General features: G+C 41.4%; 1 protein-coding gene across 1 annotated transcript; it reads right to left on the reverse strand.

Moving 5' to 3' along the window:
* Positions 1–17,982: 17,982 nt before the first annotated feature.
* Positions 17,983–22,128, reverse strand: LOC149234144 (uncharacterized). The gene is made up of 2 exons (XM_089368167.1): positions 21,298–22,128; positions 17,983–21,060 (listed from the first exon to the last, which is right to left on the reverse strand). The coding sequence occupies exons 1-2, from the start codon at positions 22,126–22,128 to the stop codon at positions 17,983–17,985; spliced, it is 3,909 nt and encodes a 1,302-aa protein (XP_089224293.1).
* Between the last annotated feature and the right edge of the window lie 1,225 nt (positions 22,129–23,353).

Here is a 23,353-nt window from a genome sequence, read left to right on the forward strand (position 1 = left end):
TTCCATGCAAGTTATGCAGTGGAGACCATTTGACTCATCTCTGCTCAAAAATTCAAGATGCTTAGCACTTGTTAGTGCAGCAAGGGTCTTCTAGCTCCCAAGCTGTCTTAACTAACCCTTCCCCCAAGGGCGGCAGTTGCTTGCTGGCACGAATTCAAACCCTGGTACCTTTGCAGGGTGCAACCAGGAGGGGGACAATTCCTCAAATGTTTTCATGATGGGTTCTCACATCAATGTGGCCACACAGTCACGTGATTATGGTGAAGCTAAAACATCCAAGGATAAATATGTTCCTGGAACTACATATCCATTTCCTATTGAGTGACTCTCTATCGAGTCTATACCTTGGATACCAAAAGGTTCCGCCAAACACACGACTTTAAACCCTAATGCTATGGTAGCCTAGAACTACTCCATTGTAGAAGATCTGGCTCAAAGTCCATGCGCTATGTCCGCTTTAGAGGTACTGCAGTCATGTCCAGCTCAACGAATTGCTTTACTTTTAGTGATAGGGGCAGTTGATCCAAACAATTCTTTAGTGCTCACTTTTGACATGCTCAATGTCAAAAAGAGACTTCCTCATCATATGGATTTTCAAATAAAGTCTACTTACCGGAAAACTAACATTTTCCGAACAGTTATAGATGAGGGAGCTTCCACGTGCGTAATGTCTTTGTCATGTTGGAAGGCCACTGGATCACCTTCAGCTGTTCCTTCACCCACACTCTTGACAACATTTGATGAACATTCTCATAGGCCACACGTGATTATCTCGACCTTTCCTATATGTGTTGGAGGAAAGGCCATTAATATCGAAGTAGAAATCGCTGATGTCAACCTAGATTACAATCTCCTCTTAGGACGGAATTGGATTTATGAAATGGATGTCGTTGTTTTGACTCTATTTCGAGTCCTTTGTTTTCCTCATGAGGGGAAAATTGTTAAGGTTGATCAATTGGATTATTCTCTAGTTGACCCTCGTGCAAATTTAGATTCTATTGTTTCGTTGGTGGATAACCCTCGTCAACCTATCGAGAATCTAGGAGTTGGGATGTATTCTTCATTGATGGGTACATTTGATCTTCCCACTCCTATAGCTAGAATCAATGTCATTTCATTCTCCAAAGAGTCTTCATGGGAAGAGTTCTTGTGGACTCATTATTTTTTAGACCCTTAGACCTTGCCTTTTCCTACAACCAAATTATATGAAGGAAATGTTGGTGGAATGGCATTCCCTATGTCTGCAGTAGAGCTTAGATATCATTCTATCGTTAACTCTGCAGATGACCATCCTACTCCTTTTTCAGAGGAAGAGTTAGATGGTGATGTGGCCCCAGCTTGGACCCTTGACTCTACTTCTACCATGGATTACTTAGATACGGTTTTACCATTTGAGGAAATAATATTAGAAGAAATGATGGGTATAGATCGACCTTGGGAAGATTTACACCATCATTCATACTTTCTTCCCCCATTACAAGAAGTCGAATCCAGGTTCTCCAATCTGCTCACTAGCGATGTTTGTACAGTTTCAAACCCTTTGGCTCCAGCACACATCCATGCCAAAGGTAACATGTCGGTCATTTCAAAAACCATACCGATAAACATCTCTAGGAACCCTAATATCATAGAAAATGTCTTCATCGGAGCCGAGTGTTCCCCTGAAGAGATTCAAATTTACACCGACCTCTTTAAAGAGTTTCAGGATGTATTTGCTTGGTCTTATGAAGAAATTCCTGGTATTGAACCATCCATCATTCAGCATGAGATCAAGACGTATGAAAACGCTAAGTCGATTCATCTGAAGCTTTGGCCGGTCAATCCCAGGAAAGCAGCAGCTATTAAAACTGAAGTAGAAAAGCTGCTCAAGGCAGGTTTCATATACCCCGTTCCTCTAATAGATTGGGTTTCTAATCCAATCCCGGTTGATAAAAAACAAGGAACGATCCGAGTGTGCATTGAATTTAGGGATTTGAAGAAAGCTTGATCGAAAGATAATTACCCCACACCGTTTATTGATCAGATAGTTGATGAATTTGTGGGTAATGAGATTTTTTCCTTCATGGATGGATTCTCCAGTTATAATCAGATATCTATCCGTCCAGAAGACCAGCATAAGACAACTTTCATATGTCCCTGGGCTACTTTTGTGTACAAAAAAATGCCTTTTGGTCTTAAAAATGTTGGAGCCACGTTTCAGCGGGCCATGTCATATGCTTTCCACGACATCAAGCATATCATCGAAGCATACTTGGATGATTTAGCTGCTCGTTCTCGAAAGAGAATCGTTCATCCTGGTCACCTTCAGTTGGTTTTTGAGAAATGTTGTTTTTACAAGATCCGGTTGAATCCAAATAAATGCATTTTTGCGGTTACATTTGGTCAGTTGTTAGGGTTCATTCTGTCAACTGAAGGGATTCGAGTTGATCCCGTCAAGGTGGAGGCAATAGTTCAGTTGCCTCCCCCGTCTTCCATCCAACAACTTCAAAGTCTTCAGGGGAAGGCAAATTTCTTGAGATGATTTATAGCAAATTATGCTGAGACAACTAAAGGATTTATGCATTTTCTCAGGAAAGGAGTTCCATTTTTATGGGACGACTTTGCGTAATGATATTTTGATGCCTTGAAGCAGGCGTTAATCTCTGCCTCGCTTTTGAGTCCACTGGATTATGGTAGAGATTTCCTTTTATATCTTGCAGCCGCAGAAACAACCATATGTATGATTCTGGTTCAGGAAGATGATGCTCTCATAGAGCATGTGATTTACTACTTGAGTCGAGGTTTGGTAGGCCCTGAACTACATTATTCTCCGGTTGAGAAATTAGCCTTGGCAACTGTCCACGCTGTCCAGCGGCTTTGCCATTATATTCTGCTATGCAAAAATTTTGTCTTAGCGGTGGTCAATCCTTTCCATTTTGTCCTCAGTAGGCGAGTGATTGGGGGAAAATACAATCAATGGATTGTTATTTTACAAGAATTCGATCTTGAGTTCTTGTTAGCCAAGTCTAAGAAATCATTGGTTTTTGCGTAATTAATTTCTGAGCTGCCTTGTGGAGAAGATACTGTTTATGAGGAAAGTTTTCCTGACGAACATCTGTTCCTCATCTCTTCACAAGATCCCTGGCATGGAGATATCATAATCTATCTCCAGACTTCGAAGTTCCCTCCTGCTTCCTCCAAGGATGAACGTCGAAAATTATATCACCTGGCTAAGAACTATGTCATCATTGGTGATACATTATATTGCCGAGGGGTTGATTCAATCCTTAGGTGTTCTTTAACCTTAGAGGAAGAAGAGTCTATTTTTAATGATTGCCACAGTGGAGCTTGTGGTGGTCATCTTTCAGGGCTTGCTACAACCCAGAAAATCTTGTGTGCCGACTACATTTGGCCTTTGCTTTTCAAAGATTGTATTGAAGCAGTCAAACGTTGCCACCCTTGTCAAGTCTATAATTGGAAGATGTGCGCGCATCTAGCTCCTCTTTCCCCTGTTATCACTGTCGGTCCTTTTACAAAGTGGGGTATTGACTTTAATACTTATAATCCGCCTTCAGCAGCGAATCACAAGTACATTATTGTGGCCGTAGACTACTTTACGAAGTGGGTTGAGGCCATGCCCACTTATAAAAATGATAGTGAAACATTGACATTGTTCCTCTTCAATTAGATTATTTCACAGTTTGGTATCCCGAGAGATATTGTCACTGACCATGGCAGTCATTTCCAGAACCAACTGATGCTCGAATTGGCTCTTAAATTGGGCTTCCAGCAGGAGCATTCGTCCCCGTATTATCCTCAGGCCAATTGGCAAGTCGAAGCCATGAATAAGTCCCTTAAGACGATATTGCAAAGGAAAATTGACAAAAATCGCTCCAATTGGCATCTCATGTTATATCCGTCTCTCTGGGCGTACCGAACCTTGGTAAATACTACCATCGGTTTTACACCTTTTCAGTTAGTTTATGGGTTGGAATTTATCTTTCCTGTTGAATGCAAAATTCCATCTCTTAAGCTAGTTGTTGAGCTCCTTCCAGAGACCTCTAATATCAAAGAGCACCTCCTTCATTTGGAACATCTCGATGAGTAGCGTCGAGATGCCACCACAATCAATGAGGCTCATAAGAAAAGGGTTAAAACTCAGTACGATAAAGCTATCCACCCTCGAGTCTTTTCTGAAGGCAACCTTGTCTTGGTCTATGACCAAGATAAAGACGCCTTGGGGGCAGACAAATTCAAGCCTATGTGGTATGGTCCTTTTATAGTGAAACAAGTTTTAGAAAAAGGGGCTTATGAATTAGTCGATTTTGAAGGGAACAAGTTGGCGGAGCCCCGAAATGGGCTCTACTTCAAGAAGTACTTTGCCTAGGTTGCAGCCGAGCAAATGGCTTCTTTGAATATTTTGTATTTTTGTACATATCTTATCGGGAGTTTTTGTGATATCGACACTTTTTTGATCTGCTTTGGCAGGTGTTGATGGATGACTTGGTCTATTTCGGATTTGCCGATGGTGCTAGTCGGCACACTCGGAATCTTGCTTCCGCAGCTTGGGTGATTTATTATCCAACTGGTCAGTTGATGGTGTCGAGGGGAGTATGTATTGGTTCTGCGTCAAATAATATTGCCAAATATACTGCCATCATTAATTTACTATCTGAAGCTATTTCTTATGGAATTGATTCGTTGGTAGTGTATCTTGACTCACAGTTGGTGGTGTCATTATTGAATAACATGTATCGAGTTCATGATCCTTATTTATATCACCAATTTTTGAGAGTGAGGGTGTTGCAAAGATCATTTGTTTTTATTACTTATTTGCACATTCCACGATCTGACAATTCATTAGTGGATTATATCGCTAATCAAGCATTAGATTGACATATCATTCATTCATCAAGATAAAATCAAACATCAAAAATATGGAACTGTATATTCCATGTGTACATAAATTGTTTCAAAAATAATATACAAAATCAGAACTAAAATGCCCATAATCATGTCCAGTACATCTAATGACCCGGCTCAGGATGAGTGGCTAAGTAGGTGACCACTGCTTTGGCTACACGGCGGAAAAGGTAAACCCAGTCGCGTGGCACTCCTTCCACGCGGCATTGCATATCCTTTGGTAGATATTCAATGGCCTCCATCGGTGCCCGATGAGTCAATCTCACCAAGTTTCGTTGGATTACGTATAAGACTCTCTCAGTCTCTGCAACCGCCTCTTCGGCACCTCTTCTGCGACACCTGTGTCGCGGAAATCCATTTGGTCGTACCAGACCCACATCTGGAACATGATCATTATATCAATATTTTAATCCCATCAAAAATATCTTTAAGTTCATTTTCATATTTAAAAAACACAAAAAAAATCTTAAAAATTGATAAAATTTAAAAAATGGTTACCTATCTCTCCCCATGCTGCATTTGGTGGTAGCACCAGATTTGGATCTCCTCTGAAATCCATGCCAGCATAGGGATAGTCGTCCATAGCGATGATTTTTTGTTCCCACCAGGAGAAGAACTCATCATCGAAAGCAGTCCATGACACGTCTCCGCCTCCCAGGCGTTTCATCAGGTCAGCCCACCTGCCCATCCGAGGATCTCGTGGGGTACTGATAGAAACTGATACTCTGGGACGTAGCCCTGGAACCTTCTCGAAGAAGAAGGAGCACAAAATGGTCCCGTATCCAAAATTCTTGGTCTGTCCTTTCTGAATGGAGGACAATGGGCTCTTCATGTTAGTGAGAAGAGGTGTACACCAATAAAAAACTGTAGTGAAACACTCCACGACCATGCTCATGGATAGTTGTGACGGTTGGTGCAATAAGGCTGATCCATTTATCTTGGCTATGGTGAACAGTAAGATCCTTAAGGACAAACTCTCTCCATGTTTGATTGGAATTTGGCTTCCAATCTTCTCTGGATGCCCCAGACAATATATATGCATGTAGTCTTCCATTGAAAGACTACCTTGTGTTCGGCCAGTCAAATGTACCACTTCTCCTCTCCAAGAGAGACAATGATAAAGTAAATATCGTCTACCTCTATCCTCAAAGGCATTTGATCAATCATAAAAGCATCATCTTTGATACTCCAGTAGTGGATTAACATTTCAAGCAAGCGGGTATTGGCCTTCATATTTGGCATTTTGAAAATTTTTAATAAACTGCATCCCCTCAATGCATCTAAGGCCTGTTGATCATTCATAACTTCATTATCAATGGTAGTATGCTCCCTCTCTCTCTAGGTGATTGTCATCCTGAAAGAAAATTGATTTCCAACCGTTAGTTTTTTGTGTTTAAATTTCAAACCGCGTATACGTGGGTCCCTTTGATAAACAGTCGCATGTAGGGCTTGCGTATACATGGGTTCATAATATCCAACCCACATATACGCCGCGTTGAAATTTTTAACATAAATTCCTACGGTAAAATCCCAATTAAAATTTCTAAAAACAATCATAAATCAATGCAAGCTAGAATTGGGGTTACCTAATGATTTTGATGCAATTTGGGCGGTCCAATTCTTTGGGGGGCAATTTTGCTCCTTTTTTCTCCACAGCTTTCGCTCTCAACACAAATGGTACAAATGGTGAGTCAAAAAGTCATTTTATAGCTTTGAAAATGTCAAATTTTGTTCAAAACTTGATTTTTTCCATCTCATGAATCTTTTAACTTGTGAGCTTGGATTGTCGGGAATAGGTTATTTTTAAGGACATTTTGGATGCTTCTTCTGAAATTTCACATCGGTTCCATGACTGCTAACCCGTCATGGCAGGTATCGTTTACTCACTGGAATATAGGTTAGGGAAACCATTTTTCTGTTGCATTTTACATACTAGCCTCCATTTGTCGATACACTGGCCATAGGGTCGATCCCATCGTGTTATGGTTAGTAAAACATGTTCACTTGTTGATTTTTTAAATCATGACACAATGGTAGAGCCATCCTTTACATGGGCATTGTAGTTAGAACCTCACTAACATTGGTTGCCCATGCTGTTCCATTGAGTAGGCTCGGGAGTCCTCTCTAGTCCCGCCATGACTTGTGCATTGAAGACCCATTCCTCTTTGCTTCTTCACTTTGTTCTGGCCTTATACCCTAGAGGCTCCTTTGTGTTGAGTTGTACTACTGCATTGCATTTTGACCATTTGTAACTTTTGGCCTTGAGCCAGCTTCACTTGGACTCGTGTTTAAGCCAATTTTTGACCATGTCTTCTGCAAAAATCAAACTTGCAATCCCTTAGCTTCTGCAACTTGACACACCTTCAGACCCGTGGAAGGAACATCCCTTTGAGTGTCCTTGACCAGCTTCGCCTCCCTGCATTGAGCATAGGAATGTTCCCATGCCAGGAACTAGATCATCAGTTTCACTGACACTCATTCTTTCCACTGTACTATAGCATTCTTTTATTCTTTTTCAAACTTAAAGAAAAAGACAAAAAAAATTACATATTCCAGAAAAGAGCAGGAATGGGATAACATTTCCATATATTGCTGGCAGCTAGAGTCTATTGTGTTGCCCTTGAACAAAGCACTCAAAAGAAAGTCTCTCCTCTATTTGGGCAGGAATTAGTTTGACTTAGGTACGCCTTAACCTTGTTATTGAGTCAGTTCTCCTCCGGTTGGTTATCTCTTCCAATCATATGGAGAGTTCGTTCGTGCCTCCTACATGACAAGCTTATATAGAGTCATCATATGCTGCCACATGGTCATCATTGAGTCGTGCTTTTGTTCAAGGGAAGTAAGCCTGAGTCGGCCTCTCTGTGGTGTCTCTTGACCTATTTTTTAGTCGGCCATCCTTGGTTGTCAATGTCTTGTCTATCATCACATCAGTTATATTGGCCCTTTACTCGTGCCGGTTTGAGAAGGTCTCCATTAACTTCTTGCTGGCGGGTCTTGTCCTTATCGACGACGACATATTGCTCTTAGGATAGGCCTAGAGCGGCACCTTGGCCCTATTTTCATTATTGATAGGTCACCTTGTGCTCAACATCGATTAGTATCATGGGTCTTTGACTGAGTGGTTTCCCTTGTGTTCGACATCAACTTTCATTATCACACATTGGGATTTGTGCAGTGCCTTGGTTTCCATTTGAACCTATTGGTGGATTCCTCGCCTCTGTGTCAGCTTTCATTATTGGTTGGTTCAGAGGGTTTCTATTGTGTGCTAGCTACATCTTGTGTACACCTGAAATGTGCTTCGGTCGGGTTACTACATCTTTTTTCGTCCGATTCCTTCCACATTATTCGCCTACGGGTTACACTCGCACTACATTGATGAAGAATGCCTTAATGCCTTCCTTCTAGCGGTTCTTTCCCTATCGACTACGACTCATTACTCTAGGGGCAAAGGTCTAGAGTCCATTTGGCAGTACCTTGGGGTTTGTAACCATCAGTGGCAGATCCTTCGCTGTCGACAGCGGGAAACCATCATTGTCTCTTGATTGATATATTCTTCCAGGTGTTTGACTTCAGCTCATCTATTCGCACTTGTTAGATTGTATTGGGTACCTTGACTCTCATTATCATTATCGGTAAGGAGTCTCGCGTTTGTTAACGGTATACATCAATGACCGGTAATCAAACAATTTCTCACTTGGTCGACTTCAGATCATTTATTCCCATTGTGTAGAAATGTACCACAACAGTCAGTGAAGACCTTGGTTGCATCAACATTCTTTGGTTCACTTGTTAGTTTCTCCTTTTGTTGCTAGTTGACACCATTCCACATTATATGTTGCAGTCCTTCACAACGACATCCTATATGCTGGCATTCGAGTTGCAATGTAGTATCATCTTATTCCATCATGTTCATTTGGTACTATTGGGATCAGTTTTTGACATCAGTGATCAACTTCATATTTCAGATTCATTGATCATCTTCTTATATGTGATATTCAAAAATGTACTTGTTCGATCATGATCAGATGATCCATTATGTACTTTCAATTCCTTATACTTGTATACATAGTGGATCCGCTTGTACTTGATATGTAGACATGCTTTACTTTCTCTGAGCATGGGTATGCCCGCCTCAGACAGTTGTTTCTTTCTGATCTTCTTTTGCTGGCTTGGCAGGCTGAAATCTGGTGAAGTCCATCTTAGTTTTTGATAGGTTTCCTTTCCATATACTTAATACATTTCGGCCATCATGTTCCCCTTCTGACCTCATATATTAGGGGGCATCTGTTATAGCTCCAAATATCACCCTTGGTATTTGTGATGCTTGGTTTATGGCCTAGGGCAACCCCTCCTTCCAGACTTGGTCCAAATATTTTAAAAACAGTGTTTTACTCCCTATATGCTACTTTGCCCTGTGTTAAAAGCATGTACACGTGGGTCAGTCTATACCCAACCCATGTATATGTGTTAAAACACTTAAAAAAATTAAATTTCCTTAACTATGAGTGGAAATCATGGGTTTTACCTGTTGATTACCTATTAGTGCTCGTGGCCCAACCATTCCCAACTGTTTCCCAACTAAAAAACTAATTTGGGAGAAGTATAAAAAACTTCAACGGGAAGGCCTTAAGGAGGATAGAAGAGATAGAATTACAATACTGAGATTATCCCCTGATCAAGTTTGAAGAATCCCTGTGCTTCAAGCACTTCCCCAAGTTCAGGAAACCCTTGTTTCCTTGAGTTTTGATGTTCTCTCATATACTTGGAGATATCATGGTATTGGTTATGGAAGGAGGTTGAAGGCTGGGACTGGACAGACCTGAAGGATGGTTCCGCTTGGAGCCGGAAGAGGAAGACTCAGGTGAACTCTTTGCATGTTTTTATTATAGTTTTCTACAATAAAAGAAATGTTGTCTTGTTCCCGATATCAACTTTGTCTATGCATCTGATGTTATTATTATGGTTTATATCTGAATGATTGTTTCGATGTATAACTAACCATCTATATATATGATATAAAGTTGATTTCACTATGATGCTTTATCTATATGCTGCTATGTGTATTTGAATTGGCTGATGTGCAGGTTCGAAGATCATTAGGAGTTGCAGAGGGTTTGAACCTTGACTGGAACTACCCGAACGAAGGACATCTGGGTATGTTCATCTTAGCATAGTTAGCTTGTTTAAGCATGTTGCCTGAGTTGAATGCTTGTTTCTTGCTATAGAATACTCCTGCTCTGCTAGGGTTCTGACCCAAAGCCCTAGGGGACTTATTCCCTTAACAAGTAGTTATTCCCACACTACTAAGCTCATCTTTGTAGGTGGTGAGCTTGTTCAGATATGTGGAAATAGTATCACCCTTCTCCATCTTGATTCTTCGAAGCTTAACCTTGAGCTCCAATTTCCTCTCATCGCTACTGTTTTGGTAGAGGTCCTTCAATGTCTTCCACATTGAAAATGGAGTATCCTTCCCATGGAGACTCGAGACAATATGGTCTCGAACTCCCTCAAGGATGATCCGTTTCGCTTTCACCACACACTTCTTTCACTCAACCAACTCTTGTGCATTAGTTGAAGCTAGCTTTGGGATTTCTTGATCAATGAATTCCTTTAAGCCATTGTATTCTAATACAACCTCCATTCTATCTTTCCATGCTATGTAATTCGAGCTACCTTCCAAGGCATACTTGAGTTTCAAGCCATAGAACGCCATTGGCCAACCTTGAAGTATGATATGAATTCGATTTTCACTTGCAGCCCCGAACTTCAAACTTCGAATTCTCTTCTCATTATGCTATTCACAGCTCTGGTACCATGTAGAAAATTTCTACAAATCCAGCTCTGATACCATGTAGAAATTTCTAATGTAGGTTAACTCAATAATGCAATATAAATCAAAGTAGAATACTATAACCTACTTCTACTATCAATTTGCGGAAGCTTAAAGATCGAGTTGAACAATATAACCAGAAGAAGAATAATCAATGCACAATACGCATGAAAATACTTTGGGGAAAGCCTCAGCTAAGAACCCCACTATCTGTATTATCATACATGTGGAAATACATAGGAATTATACAAAGCCTTAGCTCTCAAAGCTAGCCAGCTCTCAGTACAATCCTCACATATGCTCATAGGAAATCCTGGCTTCTCTCAAGCCTTCCTCTTTGCCCTCCAAGCTCCTATTTCCTTGCGCTGTTCCTCTAGGATGGTTCACCTTCAACCAAGTGGAACACTCTGATCTCACACACTATCAAAATTGTGCAATCCTCAAGGAATGATTCCTTGACTACATGCATGAGCTTTCTTTATAAGAAAACACATGCAACTGATAGTACACTGTCCTTGACTTTAATCTCAACTGGGTCTTTCTCAGAATAGACATGCATGAGTTTCTGATGAGGGAATCTTTAGTTAACTGGAGTACACTAGTTGAGTGCATGCATGCATCAACTGACTGTTAACTCTCTATTAGTTCTTCAAACAATTTGGAACTAATTTAACTAAACGTAACTTAGTAAATTGAGTTAACTAATTACAACACAAATATAACTCAATCTTATCTCCTTAATTTAAGGGATAAATTTTGCATGACTTCAAAAAGACTTCTAACTTGAATCTCTCCAAGTAATTATTTCAAAATGAATTAATTAATTATTTCCAAGTAGCTGTTAATACTAAATTTGATTTTAATTCACAATTTAATTCAAGGATAAATTAAATTTGAATATTCTTGTTGCCACATTTCAAAATTCCTTAATGTGAGCATGCCAAGATGATTTGGGAGGCACACTATAGTCGGATCGCTAGACATTTCGGAGTAGAGAAAATAGTGGTGGTATTGAAGAAGTATTTTTATTGGCTAAAACTTTGTTAGGATGTTGGGAAGTACATTAGATCCTACACCGCCTGTGCCATTGCCAAACCAATCATCAAGAAGCAAGGCCTGTATACTCCTCTACCTGCTCCTAGTCGGCCTTGGGAATTTGTCTCCATGGATTATATTTTGGGCCTTCCTTCTACTAATCACGACAACGATTGCATTTTCATGGTCGTTGATAGATTCTCTAAGATGGCCATCATGGCGGCCTGCAAGAAGAGTATCACAACACAGGCCGCTACTAAGCTCTTATTTGAGTGAGTGTGGGTGCACTTTGGGATCCCACAGTCCATTATCTCAGACCGGGACATCAGATTCCTGAGTGAATTTTGGTCAACTCTCTGGTCGATGTTGGATACAAAACTTACTAAGTCCACAACTTTCCATTCCCAAACTGATGGCCAAACAGAGGTTGTCAACAGGATGATCGTACACATTCTGTGCATGTACAACTCGAAGCATCCACACACATGGGATGAAAGTCTCCCCTATGTCCAACACAGCTACAATAGATCTCTCCATAGCTCAACAAGCCATAACCCCTTTCACGTAGGGCTATGATTCCAGCCATTATGCCCCATTGATGTGGCCTTACCATTTGTAGCCACTCAGGTAGATTCGAGTCACGTTCAATCCAAAGATGAAAGGGCTAACAAATTCATTGAGTGTATTCAACACATCTGCCAACAGGTCCATGATATATTGGACAAAGCCAATGTTAAGTACAAGTAGTGCCATGATCAACATCGAGTGTCGCACAAGTTCCAGGTGGGCAACAAAGTTTGGCTTCATTTGCAGAAGGAGCACCTTGCTGGACCCCACCACAACCTTCACCCACTCCAATAAGGACCATACACTATCACCAAGGCCATCAGTGACAATGCCTTCGAGCTCAACATCCCACCATTCCTTGGTATGCACCCAATGTTCAATGTAGATCGCCTTCGGCCATACTTTCCACCATTGTTGGACACATCTGACATTACAGAACAACTCACACCAACAGAGCTCAACTCAAACTGCATGGAACATGCCACAACTGATCAGATTGCTCAGGACTAAGCTGCGCATGTTATAGGACGAGTTGGACAGAGGGTCCAAATTAGTATACCCAGAAGCAATGAAGGCAAGAGTTCGTTTCCAGAAATACATCATAAAAGAGTACGCGGACACCATTATACACTACCAAGCACGACATCAATCATCCGAGTCTTATTGTTTTCTTGTCTGACTGACTGAGGCCAATTTGGTCCCACATGGGTATATGTGGAAAATGTGTCATTTTTGTAAACATGATGTAAAGTGAAATTCAAAGTGCCATTAGTGGAATGCAAACAATCATATGTAATGTAAAAAGTTATTTAATGAAGTTGAAGAGTCATGAGGGTAGTCCAAGGGTCACAAAGGGGAATGTCAAGGGTCACCCCACCCTTTGTTATAAATAGAACCTCATAACTCATAGAACATTCTTTTCAAAGCCAAGATTTCTTAGAGAGGGAGCGGAGAGTATTGTGATGAGCCTTGGCTTCTCCATAATGCAGAGCAAGTACATCTCTTTGGAGGAGCACACGATGTTGGCTGTGACATTCCACTATTGGGGCTAATGTATGTATGGATGGAACTTTCAATTTATATAATATAACAGAGCCAACACGTTTCATGCATATGTTGTTATTGTAGTTCAACTATTCTGGTTACTTTAGCAATGTATGTAGTTTTAACTTACGCATTGATGTATGGACTATTCGGTATGTGATTATATGAATCTTATTGAAGTGCGTTGTTGGTGTAACTCATCACTTTGGATCGTCAACTATTATTCTTTCCATTACATGATGTCTTTCAACTCGTGTGTTCTTTTCAGGCTATGTACTATTACAGGCTTCTAAGGGACACACTTATTTCCCATTTCATGTGTTAGAACCTCCCCATGCCTCTCTCTTGACTTTTTGCAAGGTCACACCCTTGCTTCCGACAAAGATATCCTGCTTACCTCTGTGCGCTATCATAGTCAAGGCACTACTGTACTACCCACTACTGGGACTCCTACTCCAAACAGTCTGAGGTCTAGTTGGGACTTCTTACCAAGGAGATTCCTTGAGGCGGGTCCAACACCGTTAACATTTCTGGTGCTAGAAGGAGGGCCAGATGACAAGATGAGTCCTAAAGTTTGCTTAGAATCTCTACACATCTTTCATGACTATCTGTACAATTCGTCCTCCAAGATGTATGTATTATGGAAATGACTTCGAAATCCCAAGGATTTATGGAATGACTTGTCACAATACACATATGAAGGTGAAGGCAGAACAACTTGGCCTAGGCATCTAGCTGCTTTTGAGGATCTCTATGATACTTTGGAAGACCTTGAGGATTATGTGGTCTGTTCCTTGTTCACATTCACGCTTTGAGGATACCCATTGCAATGGTGTGTCACACTGTTTGATAAATATATTCACTCTTTCAATCACTTTGTTGAAGAGATAGACCATGCTTTCCATCATTATGACTGTAATGCACTCAAAAAGAAAATTCTTGAGTTATAGAAAGCACCTGATGAATCCCTTGTACAATTTTGGGATCACTTTCATAATCTCGCCTTTCAAATCCCAGAGGATGAAATTGATTGGAAATTTCTTCGTGAAATATTTCAATATCTTCTTCACATTTATGAAAATCCACAAGTGTTAGAATCATTCAAACCCATCCCAAAATACGTTGGTGTTAGAGCTATTAAATATAAGGTAGACACAGTTGTTGTCACAAGTGACTGTCTGTCCTCATCTCATCAAATAGATCTGGCCCCGCAGTGTGAGGAGGGAGAAGGTGCGTACCCATCGTTGAACTGTCACATCCCCCCACCCCACATGCTCTTGATTTCTGCGCAGATTTGGATTTCTAGACTGTTGGTTGTCATGTGGACTTGTTTCCTCAACCTTTGTTCTCGCATTTTGTTGATCCTCCAGATTGTACTGTGTTGTGTTATGTTGTCACCTTCTGAAAAGAGATTTCTAGTTGTACAAAGAGGGAAAAAGAACATAGAGGAGGTTGGTGTGCTTTGAAAATTGGAGATTAAAGGAGGAAGAACAAGTCCAGTTTAAATTGTTTTGGATAAATTTCCATATTCTCTAAAAACCATTTCTTTCACAAACCCCATTTTTTCTTTGTTTTTTAAACTCTAGCCGCAGTGACCCATTTTTAACTCTTGCTGAAATCCCTTTGTATATCTAACTCTAGTCATGTTTCCCATTCCCCTTTAATTTTTTTTAAAAAACATTCAGAATTCATGCTGAAACCCTTTTTAAGAGTCGGGACCCACAAACCATAATCGCTATCGGCCCCTTCCCTTTTTGTGATACATATCCATTTGTCTCCTTGTTTGACTTTTGAAATTGCGATATCACATATCGCAAAGTCCCCTCCGATTATCACATCATAAGTCCCTCCTCAGTCTCTCTGATTGCGATATTTCCTCCGTTCACCGATTGCGATAAAATATTTTTCGTCGATCACGATAATTCCTTCCCTTCTGATTGCGATATCGCAAACAAGGATCGCACAAGTCAAAGTCCCCCCTTTGTCAAAGCCCCTTTTCCATTTCTGATGGCAATATGCGAGACCTGGTTCCAGATGCGATAGTTTATGTATCATGCTTTATGGAAGTTTCACATCCAGACAATCGACAAGGACTATGAAATGTGCTTAAAAGGCCCTCTTCTGCATTGCGATTGCGATACCATCGGGCCTGGATCAACGACCTAGATTGAATCAGCCCAGATCAACGACCCACATCAACGAGAATTAAAACGTCTATTTCACTTCCGCTCAGTGGGACGACGAGGGTGTTTTTCAGCATATATCTAGCAGCACGGTCATCAAACATAGCAAACAAAGGTAATACTATGTAATGGTCGATTGCGATATCTCGGGTGGGCCCAACCCCCTCATATCGACCAATGCAATTGTCAAGGGGAGGCACCTAAGGCAAGCATCAAGAATCACCGATATGCGGGATTCTGTTTAACAAAAGGACAAGCCTCATAGACACGAGCCCAAAGGTCCTAGCACCCAAGGACTAAAAGATTGGTCGTAGCCCCCAACCTCATGAAGATAAAGGGGCTAAAGTAGACCAAAATGTTCCATCATGTAACGAACTTTAATGGAAAACCTTGATGCGATAGCTCTGCAATGAAGTAACGCAAAAATTTAAAGGCGTGGTGGGTCGGAAACTGAGGCATTTAAGAAAGAAGGTGCAACATTCAAAATCAGCATGGGCTGACCCATAAAGGCCCCTTGTGACACGAAACCAGGGTTGACGAATACAAAGTAAATGAAGACATGGAAGCTTAGGAGTACTTGATGATCCAACATAGTGCTCCATGTAGAGGGAAGACAAAGTACCGCCCACGCAACCTTTGCTTTTGTACTATAGCATTAAATTGATAGTTGATTGCCCCCAGTTTTGAAGAACGAATGATCCGAGTTGTAAAGGTAGAAGTGACGAGAATAAGATTGTGACACAGGTGACCAGACCATGGGCAAGCAACAACCTGAAGCAAAGGCGATCACAAGGATGGGCATGGAGATATTTTTTTGGCGTGTTCATCTGATTGATTGACTTGTTTTGTTTTCCTGTAATGTGTCGCCATTTATTGAAGCAATTAATTTTTGTAGTCATTTTTGGGCCATAGAGCCATCCCAGGCTGAGACAGCTAGTCGATCTGACAGTTAAGGCTTGGCTGAGATATTTTGTTGTAATTATTTTTTTTTTGTAAGATGCGGTAGTTCTATTCATATAAACATATCAACATAAAGTACAAAACAAAGGAGCCTCAATCTGCCTCGAGGGGAAACCAGATCTGTTGGCTCCTTATCATCCAAGAGTCAAAAAAGTCTATGTTTGGTTCCTGTTTCCTTATCTCAAAATTACCACATCTCTTTCCTCCAATTAACCCAAAAGGAAAGCAAGTCTTTCAGAATACTAAAAACCTATCAAAGACTCAGAGCAAAATCTATTGTGCCTTCCTAAAATGCTAATCCTATCACTTCATGACCATGGAAGTTTTTTCAAAAATACAGTAGACTCTCAGCAAAATTAACAGTTTTAAAACAAGGAAAGAGAGCAGGAACCTGCCTCTTACTCCTCTGCAAAACCGCGCTCACTTGCTCTACTGGCTCTGTCTTGCTGCAGTTCCTTCAGCATAGCTCTAATTTCTTTGAGAAGTTCAGTCTGCTGACGCACCTGTTCTGCCAGACTGGAGGCCTCCTGCTGAGCAATTGCCGAGGCTTGCGCAATCTCAAGCATTTCCGACGCCACCTGCTCCAGAGCTTTTGCAAGGAGGTGCTTGAGCACCCAATAGGTGTGCAGGGCTCTACGATACAGCGTAAGCCTTCCACGCGTGTGCCCAGGATCAGGCAATTGGGAAGCCCACTCATTCATTTCTGGGTCTGAAGGTTCATCCAGGACCCTCGCCTCCATCCCTTCCAAGACTTGCCTGATGTCCTCATTGGTCTCCTCCTTGTATGCTTGCTCCGCCGCATGCATGGCGGAACTGGTCGTCCTGTTGCTTCTCCTTTTCCTGGGTGGCGGTCGGGTCTCTTCGGCTTCGTTTAAATTGTTTCTGGTCGGCCTGTTTACTTCCTGCTCCTTTTTGAGACGCTCTCTTCCTTGCCTATCCGGACCCGGATCTCTGCTGCTCTGGCCCCAGTCACCCTGGTTCCCCTTGCCACCTTCTTGCATGTATTCCGACTCTTCAGAGCTCTCGATGTCGATGCTTACATACTGCTGCTCCTGATATCTTTCCTCGGCCATTTGCTTCCCTTTTTGGGTCGCCATCCTCTTCCTATCACTCATTTTTGGAGCGATTTCTTCCTGATCTGTGACTTGATTACAAAAATCCTCTGTTTTCGCTACCTTTCTCAAGCTTACAATGCCTTCCCGTCTGCCCCTGTTTCCTCTTATATCTTTGCTGCCACCTTTACCTGTGTGATGGGATTTCTGCCCGCTCCCATGAACGTCTTTACTTCGCATGATGAAAAATGTCATGGGGTTCGTTCTTTTCCTTGGGCCGCGTCCCTGCTTCGCTGTGAAATTAATTGTCACCTCGATCCATGATTTTATTGTCCTATCCTGTTGTCCTTTCCACCGTCCCTCCTGCTTTGGCGTATTTTCTCCTCCCCCCAGCCACGCGGGGTAACGATTATCCTTGTCCTGCATCATTAATATCACTGTCCAGCATTTGCCTTAATCCTTCCCATTTTTCCAGCGTGGACTGAGTTGTCCAACTGTCATCTACTTTGCCATTGTGTTCCGCACACCCCCAGTTTGCTAAACAGTCAGCAGGTTTATTACCTTCCCGTCGGACATGCGCGGTTAGACTGTATTCAATCCCTTCTAATATCTCTCCGATGTCTCTGACTGTGCTGGCACTTCTCCAGCTTGTCACCACATGCTCCCAGTTCTTTCCCTGTACTAGTTTTCTGATCGAGTCGATGACCAGAGTGGAGTCTCCTTCTATTTCAACTCTCCTATAACCATTTCGCTTTGCAATTTTAAGACCTTGGTAAGCAGCCATAAACTCCGCCTCATTATTGGTCATAGTTCCACCATTGTCCGCATAGATCCACTCCGTTTTCCCCTGGTCATTCCTGATAATTCCGCCGAACCCTGCTGGCCCAGGATTGCCTTTCGCCGCACCATCAAAATTCAGTTTCACAAACCCGTCTGGAGGTTTTCTAAACTTTGTCCTGCTCTGATTTGCTGAAGGGTGTCGTTGCTTGGTTCCTTGCTGGAAGATCATTCCCGGCTCCAAGTTTAATTTCTTCAAGATGGCAGATTCTGCCTCCGACGTTTTCCAGTCTTCATCATCCCAGTTCTCAGCGAGAATTGTCTCCCTAATTTGGTTTAAAGACCGCTTCCACACCTCCTCTGGCCCTGATGCCTTCCCTCTGAATAGGCGGTAGTTCCTTTCCTTCCATAAGTTCCAAATATTGAAACCTGCAGTGACACTCCACGCTCTGTTAACTACTTTGCTCTGGAATTCAGCTTCTCCCCAATTTTTGATGGTTTGAATTATGTCCGTTGAGTTTCTGTTTGTTTTAGTAAAGAGCTTTAGCGTTTCCTCCCATTGATACTGTGCCACTGTACATCCGTTAAGGATATGTTCCTGGTCTTCTACAGCAGAATTACAGAGATGGCATCTGGAGGGACCAGAAAAGCCTCTTTTCTGAATTCTATCCCATGTTAGGATTCTCTTTCTTCCCACCAGCCAGGCAAATAATTTAACCTTTGGCCACCACTTTGTGCTCCAGATTTTTTTCCAAATTTGATCTTCCTCTCCTTGCTCTTGGTATGTTTTTAGCTTGTAAGCCTCCTTAATAGTGAAAGTCCCTTTTGTTTCTTTTCCCCACCGTAGTATGTCATTACCTTCTCTGTTCCTTATTTTCCTTGAGTTCATTTCCTTAGTAAAGGTTGTTTTTTGCTCTTCTGTTGGGTTCCTTTCCCATTGTTCCAGCGGTTTCCATATCCTCCATTCCCCATTGCCTTGGTCTGCATCCCAATAATCATTTACCGTTATCAAATTCCTATGTATTCCTCTTCTTTGTATTTCCTGCATTCCTATGAGATTAACCAATTTTCCTCGCTGTTGCCAAGATTCATCCCAGAACCTCGCTGTCTGTCCCCCTTTGATTTCCCAGAATATATTATTATCTACTATTTCCCTATTTTGAATTGATAGGTTCCAGATATCCGATCCCCGGGGCATTTCTTGCTGTCTGATAATTTCTTCCGGGTTATTGGGCATATGATATTTAGTTGTCCAAATCTCCTTCCACAAGTCCTGTCCTCCTTGTAACCATCTCCATCGAAGTTTGGCTGCCATCACCTGATTTAAAATTCCTGGGTCTTTGAGACCTAAGCCTCCCTTTTCCTTTGTTTTGGCTAAGCTCTCCCATGAGCACAGCGCCCATTTCTTTTCTTGTTTTGGTCCTCCCCAAAGAAATTTCCTGTACATCTCAACCAGCTTGTTACATATTCCTTTAGGTGCATTCATCACGGACAGGGAGTATATCGGGATTGCCTGTAGCGTGGCTTTGAGAAGCACCACCCTTGCTGCTACGTTCAGGGCTCTAAATGTCCAATTTTCCATTCTCTTTTTGATTTTCTCAAGGATATGATGCCAATTCCTTATTCTTATGGATGAGGAGTCTAACATTGTCCCTAAATATTTGGTTGGGAGTTTCCCTAACTGATATCCCAGGACTCTGGTGAGATGCTTTTGTATAGGTTCCACTATATTAAAGAAGAAAGTCCTGGACTTATCTTTGTTGACCTCCATACCTGTAGCTTCCATAAAAATCTCTAGGATTTTTTTGATCCTTTTTACTTCACGAAGGGTTGCTTTACAGTATATCATTATGTCATCCACAAACTGTTGGTGGGTGACAGTGGTTCGGGTTCCCCATAATTGTAGCCCTTGAATGTTGCTGTCCCTTAATTCCTTTTTGATATATCTTCCTAAACCTTCAGCTGCTATTATGAACAAGAAGGGGGAGAGAGGGTCCCCTTGTCTGAGACCTCTTGTTGCATTAAAAGTTGTTGTAGGCGCTCCATTTAGCAAAATAGAGTAATTTGGCGTAGAAATCATGCTTAATACCCAATTTACCCATCTGTCACAAAATCCAAAAGCTTTAAGGATCTCAGTTAAATACTTCCAGCTGAGCCTATCATAAGCCTTTGATAGGTCTAATTTGATCAACATACCTTTTTCCTTCTTTGTTTTCAATGTATGGATTACTTCTTGTGCTACCACTAGCCCATCCAAGATCTGTCTCCCTTCAACAAAACCGGTTTGCTCCGGTGAGATAATACTGGGGAGAATTAGTTTCAGTCTTTGAGCTACTATGGATGCCACAATCTTGTAAATGACATTGCAAAGGGCAATGGGTCTGAATCCATCTGCCTGGTCGGCCTGATTAGTTTTAGGTATAAGAGCCAGAAGCGTAGCGTTTATGCCTGGCCATAATCTTTGATTTATCCTGACTTCTTCTGCTATCTCCACTACTTCATCAGCCAGAAAGTGCCATGCCGCTTGAAAGAATTCAACAGTATAACCGTCTGGGCCTGGAGCTTTATTTCTCTTCATGTTTTTGACAATCTCCTCCACTTCTTCCTTGGTTATTTTTCTCATTAGAGCCTGGTTTTGATCTCTGGTCACAATTTGAGGTATTTCTCTTTTTATCTTTGCTATTGCCTCTATTCTGTTCGATTGAGTTTCCTTCAAGATGTCTTTAAAATGATTTACTAGCACTTTCTCAATCTCTTCCTGCTGAAGAACTCTTTGCCCTTCTTTGTTTTTTATTGAGAATATTCTGTTTCCTTGACGGTGTTGTACCATGGCTTTATGGAAAAATTTCGTATTCCTTTCACCCTCCCTGAGCCATTGAACCCTTGATTTTTGTTTCCAGAGTATTTCCTCTTGTTTCCTTCTTTCCTCAAGCTTATTTAGGATCACTCCTTCTTCTTTTGTTCGCTCTTCCTGAATGCCTTGAGTGATGTCCATTTGTTGCAGATCTTCCATTTTCTGTTCTAATTTCTGCTTTTCTTCTAAGATATTCCCAAATTCTTCTTTGTTCCATTTTTTTAATTTAGTCTTTATTTCCTTCAATTTAAGCTGAAAGGAATGCATTTTGTTTTTACCTCTCGGGTTACTTTCTCTCCACCAGTCTTCTAGTTTTTCCATTAGCCCCTCATCTCTCAACCAGAAGGGTTCAAATTTGAATGGTCTGTTGGGAGGTCGTCGCTTTATATCAATTTCTAATTTAATTGGCCAATGATCAGACCCTATAACAGGAAGTATTGATGCTTCTATGAAGATATCCTTGATCATTATTTGTTCAGAGATTAGAAACCTGTCAAGGCGCGAAGCTATTTGGTTAGCTCCACCCCTTCGATTGTTCCAAGTGTGCTTTCCATTTATGGTCTGGACATCAATCAGCTTTTGTTCTCTTATTAGGTCTCCAAATTTTTCTGAGACCGTATCCAATCTCCTTATCCCTCCTCTCTTTTCCTCTGTGGCTTTAATCATGTTGAAGTCTCCTCCAATTATCCATTGTTTTTCTGGCATAAGGCCTCTTAATGCTTTTAAGTTTTTAAGGAAGTTCTCCTTTTCTGTCTGTAAATGTGGGCCATACACCCCTGTTACCATTACCTCCTCTGTTGTACCTAGTATATGAGCATTTCCTGTTAAAATCCTTGGGAAACTCATCCAGTTAGTGAATTGGATTTCATCTGGGTTCCAGAGAATTACCAATCCCCCAGCACTTCCCAAAGCATCTTGTCCCATCATCTCATACCTGCTTCTATTTCTGTTTAAGATTTCACTCATCTTCTCCGTGCTTACTTTGGTTTCTTGAAGTATCATGATGCTTGGTTTTTCCTTTTTCAGTCTCTCATTGAGATACCTTTGTTTGCCTCTACTGTTGAGGCCGCGTATATTCCATGTTGTGATTATCATTTTAACAATTTTCGGGGGTTTTGGAACACTTCTGACAGGGGTATTACCCTTCCGGAATTTACAAGTGCCTCACCTACATCTTGTATTACCTCAGTGAGAGGTTTTCTTCCTCGTTTTTTGCCACCTTTGCCTGCTCTGCCCGTTCCCACATCTGGTTTCTCTGTAGCTTGGCTTGTCTTCTCCCCTGTGCTCCCTTTTTTTTTTTCTTTGTAGCGTTGAAAGGCTTCCTTGTATCTTTGTTTCTGTTCTTCTGGGATAAAGCGGTCATCTAGCCTTCGCCATTCTTGTATTAATTTTGCCATTTCCTGTTCCTCCTCATCTACTTTCATGCTCTGTGTATCTATCTCCATTTCACCTTGATAATCTTGGTTGTCACTTAAGGTTTCGTTTTCCTGTTCTGTATGACTTTGATCTCTCCTTTTGCTTTTCTGTTCCCCAGTTATCTCCATTTCCTCTGCTTCTTCTTCCTCACTACCCTCTGTTTCAGGATCTTCTTCCTGTAGGATTTCAAACTTATTTTGTGTTTCAGGTTGCTGTTTTCCCTGTTGTTTAGTTTTCGGCATTCTTTTGTTGTCTCTTCTCCCCCTCCTTTGTACTACTTTAAACTCTGCTTCTCTCTTTGTTGTCTCTGTTTCAGTTTTCCTTGAGATTTCTGCTTCCCTTTCTTTTTCAGCTTTGGTTATAGGGCAGTCTCTGGCTAAATGGCCATACTCATGGCATCTTCTACATCGAAATGGAATATGTTCGTAGTCTATGGTTTGAGTCCATATCTCGTCATGATATTCCAGTTCAATGGATTCTGGGAGAGGTTCAGTTATGTTCATGTAGGCGCAGATCCTAGCATAAGTATTATATTTGCCTCTCTTCGTTGATTCAGCTACTTTAACAAAAGATCCTATTGAGTTTCCAATGCCTTGAAGGATATCTGGGTTCCAGAATTCTGAGGGGAGACCAAAGAGCCTTATCCATATTGGGGCAGCTAATATCTTTTCCTTATCTGGGTTATAGCATTCAACCCAATGTCTCATTACCAGCCCTGCGTTATTCATGAAGT

This window comes from Pinus tabuliformis, chromosome 8, assembly GCF_031772625.1.
Source record: "Pinus tabuliformis cultivar Carrire ecotype Pingquan chromosome 8, CPIR1, whole genome shotgun sequence".
Classification (NCBI taxonomy): domain Eukaryota; kingdom Viridiplantae; phylum Streptophyta; class Pinopsida; order Pinales; family Pinaceae; genus Pinus; species Pinus tabuliformis.

Excerpts from the sequence above, each read along its gene's own strand:
- LOC149234144 (XM_089368167.1), bottom strand. The coding sequence starts at position 22,128 with ATGGGACAAGATGCTTTGGGAAGTGCTGGGGGATTGGTAATTCTCTGG. Across the intron at positions 21,061-21,297 it reads AGCGAACAAAAGAAGAAGGA|GAAACTCAATCGAACAGAAT; the intron begins GTGATCCTAAAT and ends GACATCTTGAAG.